Source organism: Varanus komodoensis, unplaced genomic scaffold (assembly GCF_004798865.1).
Source record: "Varanus komodoensis strain SLA01 unplaced genomic scaffold, ASM479886v1 scaffold1, whole genome shotgun sequence".
NCBI classification, from domain to species: domain Eukaryota; kingdom Metazoa; phylum Chordata; class Lepidosauria; order Squamata; family Varanidae; genus Varanus; species Varanus komodoensis.
In genome coordinates, this window is record NW_025335268.1 from 123,393,366 (window position 1) to 123,404,839 (window position 11,474).

The 11,474-nt window shown below is 44.0% G+C and overlaps 1 protein-coding gene across 4 annotated transcripts in view; it reads right to left on the reverse strand.

Moving 5' to 3' along the window:
• FGD2 (FYVE, RhoGEF and PH domain containing 2) overlaps nt 1–11,037 on the reverse strand; it is a 36,281-nt gene extending 25,244 nt beyond the window's left edge. For 3 of the 4 annotated variants that reach the window (XM_044443859.1, XM_044443842.1, XM_044443831.1), the window contains exon 1: nt 8,313–11,037. In XM_044443859.1, coding sequence (XP_044299794.1) covers nt 8,313–8,331 — 19 coding nt within the window. In that variant the 5' untranslated portion in view covers nt 8,332–11,037. The remainder of the gene's footprint in view (nt 1–8,312) is intronic. The other variant, XM_044443851.1, reaches the window with a different exon arrangement.
• Nucleotides 11,038–11,474: the final 437 nt, after the last annotated feature.

Sequence of the window (11,474 nt, forward strand, 5' to 3'; positions counted from 1 at the left end):
TTTGCTGCTCACAGGGATGTCGCAGCCAGCGATGCACACTTTTTATTAGTGTGCACACTAACATTATCAGCTCCCTTCTCACTTGTGTGCCCCCCTCTGAACTTTGCTGCACTTTTCTCAGTAGCTTGGCTATGTGTGTGTGTGTTGAGGGGAAGGGAATTTTCCCAGCAATAATAAATTGTGTGTTGTCCATATTGCAATGGAAAGTATCTTACAGCGGCTTGGTCTTGAATGGGCAATTAAGTCTGCTTAGCTTGAGCTGCTCCTGATGGAGATGGAAACCGCTAGAACTACTTTGATGTTATGGATCAACACAGCTGCCAGCCTCTTTTGGATTTCATCAGACTACGCTGACTGTCATGATGAGCGCCTGCTCGTTTACTTCTGCACCACTGCTAATGACCCGATGGTCATTCAGAGAAAGGTACAGAAAAGCCAAACCAGGGGCTCTTTAGGATTTACAGGCCCAAAATATGTGGATTAAATGTCACATACACAGAGAAAAAGTGGTTGCGCTGCTACTTTAAATCCATCCAAGTTGCCAGCAATATGCCAGCAAAGGAAGCAAATAAAACTAAAGGACACCAAAACTATCCCCCAGCTTCCCCCCCCCCCACTAAAATAAAAGCAAACAAAACCCATCCAGAACTTTCTGTAGTCTGGGCCAAGTAATACATTAATTAACAAAGTAAATTAACAAAAGCAAGATGAATGTAATGTCAGTATGGAGACTATGGCCTGGTTTACCCATCATGGACATAATTTCTCCATGGGGTTTCTTGTCACATTAGGGGCTGCCATTTTGAATATTCAGGGCATGGTGGGAGCTCAAGAGTGTGTGTTGCTGGTGAAGTTAACAAACCACCCACAACCCTAACACAGCCCATGGATTCAGTGTGACTTCTCAAGTGCCTTAGTGGTCCAACATCTCCAGATTTGCACATGAAAAGTAGCTAGAAGATGCCCCAGATGAAGACCTCTCTATCCCACATGGTGACCACCCCCACAAGAAGCTCTGCAAGGAAATCCACTCACTGTGGCTTCTTGTTATGTGGCAGATGCTGCTGGAGAAAAGCTGGCAGTTGTATCACAGGCAGTACCATTTGGCACTGCTGTGTTCAGAAACATGTTTACAAAAAGCTAGAAATTGTAAGCACTTTCTGATTCTTGTGGTTGATTAAATGTTCAGGCTTGTGGCCTAAAATGCTGCAGATCAGTTAATGATTTTATAATACAAAAGGCCATAAAAATAAAGCTTTAAAGCAAATTTGTCTATCTGTATTTGCAGTCATGATGATTAATTAGAATCATCATCATTATTGTCATCATCATATCAAAAGGATCAATCAAAAAATTGCAAGCTTTTAGGATTCCTCTTCAGGCTGGATATTATATTAATTAAAAAGAGCAGAAGGTTGCATAATTCAGAGCATGGTAGAGAAGTTCCAGAATGGGCAATGATCTAACTTCACAAATGTAGAAATGTAATTGCAGAGTTCAGTCAGAAACACTGGATCATAGGAATGTGTATATGGGAAAAGGGCTGTGTCCAGAATGTATTTGTCTCAGAAAAACCTCCTCATTCTCCCAGGAGATGGAAACTACTAAGAACATAAGACAAGCTAAGCTGGAAGAGACCTGGATTCATCCATTCCAGCACTCCATACATACAGTGGCAAACCAGCAGCACAGAGGATCGCTGGAGCAGGATGGGTGCAAGTTCTTTCTCCTGCCCAAGCTCCTCCCAATTGGTGGATGCAGGCAGCCACTTCTGGTAAAGGAGGCCAGCACACAGCCAGCAAGGCTAGGAGCCACTTGATGGCATGGAGTCCTCATGACTCCATCCAATCCTTTTTAAAACCATCTGGACTGGCAGCCATCATCACTCCCAGTGGCAATGAATCCTATAATTTAACGATACGCAGTGTGAAGACAGATAAAACTTCCTTTCCTCTGTCCTAAACTCCCACCAATCAGCTTCATACTGGCCACATGAAGCCCCAGGCACATACTCTTTCCTTCTTGGGAGCTGAGCAGAGCAATTTTATAGACCCTGGGAAAGCATCTCAGGGGATACAGGATGTAGCAAATCCCCCTCCGGATGCTGCAGGTACTGTAAGGACCTCAGGAAAGGGTACCTGAGAACAAACTGTTCCCCTGCTGTTCCACCTCAGTTGCCACTGCAACATATGAGAAGCTAGAGTGGAGGGATTGGGGGGGGCAGAGGGGAGGCAAGGCCAGGATCCATGGGATCGTAAAGCCTCTTCATTGCCCATCTTGCTACAACAAGGTAGGAGTTTGCCTAGCTGAAACTGTAAAGAGAAGGTGCAGCAAGAGGCATTTTTGCATGCAAATTCCTCCCACCCTGCCTGGCCTCTGCCATCAAGGCCCAGGAAACCCAGAGGGTGCCACGCTTGAAGGTCTCCGTCTCCCTTGGTCCTGCATTCCCAAGGCCCCACTTTATTCAGCCATTCATTCATTAGGGTTACATCAGGTCAAATGTTTAGCATGTGTGGGTGCTTGTTAAATCCGAGTGTGGGATTATTGGTATAATGAAGTCAAAGAACTGGAATTAAACTTCAGAAGGTAGATCAAGTCACTTCAAAGAAAGTGTAGGAAGCTGCAAAGCCATTTCAATAACTGAACAGAAATGCTTCCATACAATCAGTGACTCCCACAAACAATTCTGCTTTTGTTGCTGACTGTTCCTTTGAAGCACAAATCTTGCTCAGAGTATACTAATAAATATGAACGGTTAGTTTGTAGTAAAGAGCTGTGGGCACCCCAGGGGCCCAAATGTTGTTGGACTGCTATTCCTATCATCCTGAGCCAACTCAGACAACAGGGAGAGAGAATGGGAGTTACAGTCCAGCAATATCTTACAGGCTGTGTATTGCTCACTGCTGGAGCCCAAACACTGGAACAAACGCACTACAACAAACACATTTAATTTGGCAAATGAAGACTGACTCTCTCTCTCTCACACACACACACACACACACAGAGACAGAGAGACAGAGAGACAGAGAGAGAGAGAGAGTTGCATTAAGATGAGACTAAAAAGAGCCAGTAGAGCAGTACTCTCCATTTCCTTGTCTTTTGCAGTTCCTGCAATTGTAAGCTATATGTAGGTGGGACAGAAAAAGGGAAGGAATGTCACATAGGTTGAAGTGTGCTACCCCCCACCCTGTACTCTAGAGGTTTTGAGGCTCCCCCTGAGCTGATGCCATTCAGTTACCATAGAACTGAAAAGTACATCATACACCACTGGAAAATTTCTTTATTAGGACCATCAAAATGTCACAGAAATAATGAGCAGGTTTTTGAGCTCTGTAAAACTTTTCTACAGGCTGGCTGGTTCCCAAAGCAGAGAGAGGGAAGAAGAGGTTAACAAAAGTGCAAAAATTGGGCTGGTGTTGCAGCCACAATATCAAAGTAATAGACATTCTTGCAACTATTCCTGCCTGAGGGCGGCTATTGTATGGTCCCTCCTCAAGAAACTTATTTGAATCCCCTGGACCTTAACAACTTTAGACCAGTCTGAAACAAACCATTTCTTTGGCAGGTGATCAGAAGGGTGGTATCACTCTAGCTCCAGGTGATCCTGAGTAATACTGATTTCCGGACCCATTTCAAACTGGTTTCAGAGTGGGACATGGAGTTGAGCCTGCTTTTGGTCACTCTAGTGGATGATCTATGACTCAGAATTTACAGTGGAACTGTGTCCCTGTTGGTTCTGTTGGATCTCTGGGCAGTCTTCAGTACTATCAACCATAGTATGCTTCTGGATCATCAGGAAAAAATGGGAATTGCAGGCACTGCTCTTGGGTTGCTTCCAGATGGGGATGCTTGGAGACTGTTGCTCCTCTAAGAAGGAATTGGCTTCTGGGGTCCCACAGGGCTCCATTCTGTCTCCAGTGCTATTTAACATCTACATGAAGCTGCTGGGAGAGATCATGCAGAGGTGTGGTGCTAGTTGTTATCAGCATATTGTTATCATCTGCTGCTGCTTCTAGAAAGAGCTTCTCCTCTCTGAATGACTGTGTGAAGCTGGCAATGGGCTGGATGAGGAAAAACAAATTGAAGTTGAATCCAGAAAAAACAGAGTTGCTTGCTGTTAAGGGTCTGAATTCGGGATTACAGGAGTGCCAACAGGTTCCAGATGAAGTCACATGCCCCCTGAAAGAGCACATTAGCAGTTTGAGGTTACTGCTTGACCCACCTCTTCAGATGTCAGCTCAGACAGAAGCCATGGTCAAGAGTGCTTGCAATCAGCTTCGGCCAACTGTATCCCTTCCTGGAGGAGAATGATCTGAACACAGCAGTGCACATGTTGGTAACTTCTAGACTCGGTTCTGCAATGAGTTCTGCTTAGGGCTACCCTTGTGCCTACTCTGGAAACGGTAACTAGCACAAAATAAGGCAGCGGGCTAGTCTCTGGGACATCATGGATAGACCACATATCACCTATTTTGAAGTCCTTGCACAGGCTGACAGTACATCTCCCAGATACAGTACAAGGTGTTGGGAATTACCTATAAAGTCCTTTATGGCTTGGGTCCAAAATACCTTCAGGGGTGCCTTTACCCATATATTCCACCTTGCCAGCAAAGGTCCTCTGGGGATAATCTTCTGAAGTCTGCTTCTGTAAGATTAATGGCAACTACCCAGAGGACATTTTCAGTGATTGACCTTAAATTGTGGAATGGTCTGCTGGGAGAGATGCACCTGATATCCCAGACTGCCACCTTTAAGAAGGAGTTAAAGACATGGCCATTCCTGAATTAGTTCTCATATCAGTTTTATTTAATATGTTGCTTTTAGTCAATTTTAATCACAGTTGGATTTAAACCACCCAGAGCCTATGGGAATGCAGTGGTATATAAATATTAAAATAAACTAATTAATAAAGCCATAACCGAGTTATGCCATATTCTCTCCAATGAACATTCAAGGTATGCAATCCTATGCATGTTTTGTTGGTGTTACATGCCATCAATTCTTATGGTGTCCTTATGAATGAATACCTTCTGAAATCCTTCACAGTCCTTCACAGTCCTGCTCACCTCGACCCACCTCATATCTGGTTTTCCTTCTCCTCCTCTTCTTCTTCTTCCATCTTTGACTTTTCCTAGCCTGATTGTTTTCTCCAGTGAGTCTTGCCTTCTCATGATGTGCTTGAAGTTCAACAATGTTGCTTTTGTCAGGTTTGCTTCCATGGCAAGTTCCAGACTTATTTGATCAAGGATCCACTTGTTGGTCCTTCTGTTGATTCAGGGTATTCACAAAGCTCTCCTCCAGGAGCATGTTTTGCATGCATCCATTTTAAAAATCAGCTTTCTTCACTGCCCAGCTTTCACACCCATACATCATGAGCTGCAATACAATAGTATGGATGGTCTTGGCTGTGGTCTTCAGTGAAACATCCTTACATTTGATCATCTTTTGTAGTCCACTGTTGCCTACTTCTCAGTCTTCTTCTAATTTTCTGGTTGGATTCTCTATTTGAATTGATGATCGAATGAAGGTATGCAAACTTCTTTTGGAATTATAGGGCTTTTTTGTAGGACTGAACCCTTTATATAGGATTTGGTCGGCTTGTCTTCTTTGAGCATCTGTATGAGGATATCACACTGGCTTGTGCTATGCAGTCTCAAATGTCGCAGGAAATGGAAGAGAAAGAAGGATGCAAGCTTGAGGTAGCTCTAAATAGGAAATAATGTTGCACAAGGCCGACGACCAGATGGCAGGCTTCTTACACTCCAAATCCATTAAGCTGATACAGGGCTGCCAAACTGTGGCAGTGGACAAACTGTGGACAGTCCAGCCATCCACTGTATCAGAAAGGCAGGACATTATGCCTGCCTTCTTTTTCTGAGCCAGTTAAGTGTGCAAAGGAAATTCTCCTGCAATGCTGTTCCTAGCCAGAATACCCCCAATATTACATTTTGTGCAAATCTGTGCTAATGCGTCAGTGCCTGGTACTGAAATGCCATGAGATTGAGAGCAATGTCAGCTTGAAGTTATTTAGATTCCGATTTGCTTCTAAATTTGCCAAAGAGAAGCCTTTGCCCAGCTTAGACTGAAATGCCAATTGTGCCTATTTTCTGGGTAGATCACATCAAAGGCAGAGTTACATACCCCTTGTTACCTTGAGATTAAACTATTGTGACACACTCTACATGGGGCTGCTTTGGCAGTTTTGGAAACATCAGCTGGTTCAGAAAGTAATAGCAATGATACTTGTAGGAACACAGATGTGCCTGCACTTTAATTTATTTATTAATTAAAACCTTATTTATTTCAAACTTTTCTAGACCATCCCATTAACAAAGTCTCAGAACGGTTTAACAATACAAAATGTAAAAAAATTAAAACACAGCATCCTAAAATTGAACTAATAATAATATCACAATTAAAACAGTCAGGTATTAAAACACTGTGAAAATAAAAAGGGTTTGGCCTGGTGCCAAAATGAAGATAGTGACGGTCCCAGGAGAACCTCTCTGTGGAGCAAATTCCACAATTGGGGTGCCACCACAGAAAAGGACTTTCTCTGGGTAGTTACCCTCCTAATCTCCTTCAGGGAGGGTTCCCGGAGAGGGCTTCTGCCCCAGATCTTAAGCGGTGGGCAGGCACATATGGAAGGAGATGCTCCTTCAGGTAACCAGGCCCTAAGCCGTTCAGGGCTTTATAGGTCATCACCAGCACCTTTAATTGGACCCAGGCTTCAACTGGAAGCCAGTGTAGGTGGAAAAGGACTGGTGTTATACGTTCATACCTGCCTGTCCCTGTTAACAACCTGGCAGCTCTATCCTGAACCAACTGAAGTATGCAGACCGTCTTCAAGGGCAGCCCCATGTAGAGCGCATTACAGTAGTCCAATCAGGAAGTTATCAGGGCAAACATTGACAGGTTTACATGACACAACAACCTCTCATGAGTTACTACCCATGCAAACCCAGACCTATTTTCCCAGGATGGCTTGCACATAGGGGCTATTCTACCTACGAAGGTTTGCCATGTCATCTGCACCAGACGACTGACCCCATCCTGGGTAGGAGGAGTTGGCAAACAAGCCCCATAGCAGCAGCAGCAAAACAAAATGTTGCTGCTCTTGCCATGGGTCTACTGGACGGGCTGCTGTACCAATTGCTCCAAGGTGCCCAAGCAGCACTTGAGGACAACTAGCCCTGGCTTCTCCCCTTCCCTGCCTGCTGGCAGCCATCTCAGGCTTGCCACCGTGGGGGAGATTGTGAAAGTCAGTTGTCTCACCAGCTTTCACAATCCCCATTTGGACTGCCAGAAGAAGTCCCTTCAAAGTGCTCCAGCAGCCCTTTGGCAGGGCTGTCCGTGCACAGCACAAGCACAGGGTGGCTTAGCGTGGCATGCAAATGCAACCGCTGTTAAATTCAGTCTCTCAAGGCAGGGGATACCCCACCTAAGATTCATCATGCACATAAAAGAGCAGCAGATGAGGACACCACGACAAAATTCCTGTATTACTGATGATGCTGTGGTTGAGTGAGTTTAAAATGCAGCAGTGCATGTACCCAGAGTGTATTTTTAATCAAACTCGGCAGTTTTGCTGAGCTTGCTGTAACATGAAGAATGTAGAAGCAGTTGCAAATGGTAGTGGTGGAGGAAGAGAAAAGTTAGTTGTGTCCTTTGCAGAAATACATAACTCCATCTAAAGCCACACACACAGAGAAACACATTCAGACAGCCAATGTGGTTAGAATATTTGACTGAAGCTCAGGAGTTAATTCCACACTTGATAATAAAATTCACAGTCACTACCTCTTAGCTGAACCTACCTCAAAGGGTAGTTGTGAAGACAAAACAGAGAAGAAGAGGACTATATGAGCTGTTTTGGGTATCTTGCAAGAGGGGAAAAAGGCAAAATAAAACTCTAATAATAAAATTTAAGCCCAGAATCTAAAATTACATGGCTGTATCTCTGATAAGGCCTTTGTTATTCTTAAATCCTCAGAGGCCTTTAAATGATTATAATCTACAGAGTAAGGCAAAGAAAATCCATGATCTTAGCACTGCAGATTTCGCATTCCAGTTCCTAGTATTGCCTGTGGCTGTAGAGACAGACTCCTTGAAGAAGCCCAATAAGTTTAAGTGCCTTTGAATGAGCACTGTGGTATCCATGACTCGGCCAGAGGCAGAATTCATGGGCTCAGAATTTAACTAATGGCAGATTCACAGATTTCACCACCACATTTCCTAGGAATGTCCTTAACAGCCTCTTCAAGACTTAAACCCTAATCTGCACATGACATCCCAAATACCTGAAATTGTACCTGAAATTCTCAAATACATCCACAAGGTTAACCACAGAAGTCGGTTGGTGACTCTGCTTCGTCTCCATCAGGCTGAATCTACCTGCCAATCTGAAACTGGTCCTGCAGTTCTAATGTCTGGCATACAGGAGAATCTACACAGAGACTCTATTAATGTATAACAGCTCAGATATACTTGTCATATATCTGAGAAATTAAAAAAAAATCTTAGCTATTCTAATTACTGAGTAACTTGCAAACCATTACCGCCTTTGTAAATGTGGTTTGCTATAAATGGAAAAGTTATGAGGAAGTACTGAAGGCAGAACTCAGAAAGAAAGGGAGGACCCTTTACAAAGTTTTAAAAAGGAATGTAAAACACACACAATTTTTAAAATGAATATCTATTGCCCTTTATTTTGGGCTTCCTTTAAGGATGGAACCCTCACAATCTGACAAGCACAATAAAAACAAACTAAATGTTTAAAAAACACAACAGTGTATATCAATAACATTCTATAAAAACAGATTGTAAATAAAGCCAGCAACCCCAAATTTTATAAAAGGTGTATGAAAACTGGTAAATCACCCTAACCTAGGTGGTGGGCAAGTGAGAACCTCAGTTAATAAGTTCAGAGTGTGGGCAAGCTGGTGTTCTTATGTTTAGATCATGCCTGGTATGTAATATTTACTTCTGTAACGTCATCACATGGTACATGTAATGGCCGCCACTCCATATGGAAAAGGCATGTCCTTTTCTAGGGAAGAGATTATCTACATTTTTTTACTGAACCAACTAATTACATGTATGGAGCGAAACAGTTACAAGATTTTGCTGTGCTCCTCTTTAAAACCAGGAGCAGCGCTAGGTACAAAAGCCTATGCTATCCCATATGCTCTAAATGTGTGTGTGTTCAAAGAAGTATGTCTGCTCAAGATGCACCTAATTGGTTTTTTTAAAAGGATGTCTGCACCCGTGTTTGATTTCGGGGATGCTGGGAATTCAGGCAGAAGAATTCAAAGGATTCACTTTATGGGCAAAAAGTCAGCTAATCCAGGGGATCGATGAAACAGAGATCATCAGGGCCCCTGTACCTTTCTTTCAGCAAATGCCCACGGAAAACATAATGGTGGGTCAGTGGTTTCCCAAAAATTCGGAGCTCCAGACACAGCGAGCTGCCCCATCATCTCGAATAAGTTCTCCAAACAAACAAACAAACAAACAAACGAACAAACTTCAATCCGGATGTCTAGGCACTACTTGCCTAACTTCACAATACGTTGTACTTCGTGCAAATCAACACAAGGGGGAGCCATACTACTCCATTGTAAACTTTCGATAAGGCCATTCCCATCATAGATAATTCCGTTGTCTGCTGACATTTCAATCCCCTGCTTCCTTTTGACACCTCGCGTGTCTTTTTCTTCAAAGGGGCAAACGTAGGAGCTGCTCATAAAAGACCATGAAGGAATTCCTACCCTATCCGCACACCCACGTTTTAACTCAGTTCGGGGAGGGGAGGCACACGTGAATTCTTGTTCTGTGTGTACATCTTTGAAAAGATGCCCTGACAATAGTCCGGTACACAGAAGGGAGAAATTTCGAAAAAGTTCAGACGGAGGCTCGCTGAGAGAAAATGTAGCACACAAGAATCCTGCAATGGGTTATTTTCTCCACTTTGTAGGTGTGATGGGTCCAGGCTGAGAGATAGTGGCAATTAGGTGTTAATACCTGCAAACAGCGGATGGGAGCGATATACGGCTGAGTGAAGGAAGCAATTTCTGACACTGCTGTCATATTGTCTCCAAATCGTGCGGCTTAGCGAGGGTATCCCCATCTCTCTGCATTATGATCTTCTACAATGGGCGTGAAGCTTGGAGATAACGACTTACAAGGCTCCATCTTCGGCACGCCTTTTATTGATGAAATACTGCAACGTACAGCGAGAAGGTGCGGCTGCAGCAGCACACGCATGACAGAGCTGCTGGATTTGGGGACTGGCGCGCTTGGAGGTTGCCGATCTGCGCCCTTCTCCAGCATAGGGGCTGCTGCCCGGAACTGGTACCATAGTTTCTGTAGAGACTTCGTGGCTCACTGCATCCCTTTCATGTGGTTACGCGAATTTGTTTGGCTTGACGGCCTTGGAACCATCCTTTCCTGCTCCGGATGGGTTCCGAGCATCGAGAAGTTAGGGACTGCAAGGGTTTGAGTTCTAGAATATCGTTCTCACGTGTTTCTAATGCATGCCGTTGTTTTGAGCACTTTTAAAAGGAGGGCGCCTTCCGTTCCCACTTTTACACCGCCCCAGTCAGACATGATATCAAGGCGATCACAATTGTCCTGTTGCGTGATAGGCTTCCAGTGCATTCCTATGCGTGCCTACTACGAAGTAAGCCCCATTAACTCCAACGCGATTTTCTTCCAAGGGTTTCTTTCGCCCGAAATCATCCCGCAATTATCTTGAAAACAGACATAGCAACAACAAAAGTGTCTCCTTCAAAAGATACCTCGGGTTACCTCCCAATCAACGGAAGGAAAAGGCGTGCTTTCTGTTGCATCCTTTATCATGAAGTCCTCCAGATGTATTTTCCCCTTCCGCTGTGTTAAAAAGAAGCTTCCCCAAACCGAAGACCAAACCAGTGGCGTGGAGCTTTCTATACTTTGCTACCTCTATTTTGTTAGCTGGTCTCAAAATCGTCGCGAGGCAGGGACGCACTAAAACGCTTTTGCAGTATCCCTGTTGGGGTGGAGACCTGTATTTACACCAGGAGTGTTAGTAAGTGCCCCCCTAGGATCTTCGTACTATTTCAGAAGAAAAAATGCTTGTGAGATTTCCTAGTCCTGTCTTTCGACCTTCTCTCCCTTTTTTCGCCCCCTGCACGTAATAGTATCGTCAACGAGCACGTGTAGAACTACAGAGATAGAACTAAGGTGTAAACTTCCGTGTCCTACATACACTGGATTCCACAGCCGGGTATATTTTGCAGGCTGTTTTTGTTTTCTGCTCTAGAGCAGAGATGACGATTCTCATAGGAACCAATGAAGAAATCCTGATTTTTTTACTGTAACTACGCCTGGGAGGCAGCAACAGTCCGTTACGTGGCAGCAGAGACTTAAAAGTTTGCGCATTGGTGCCGTTCATATTTCCGTAGAACGCAAGAATTCTGCATAAATCCGAGCGC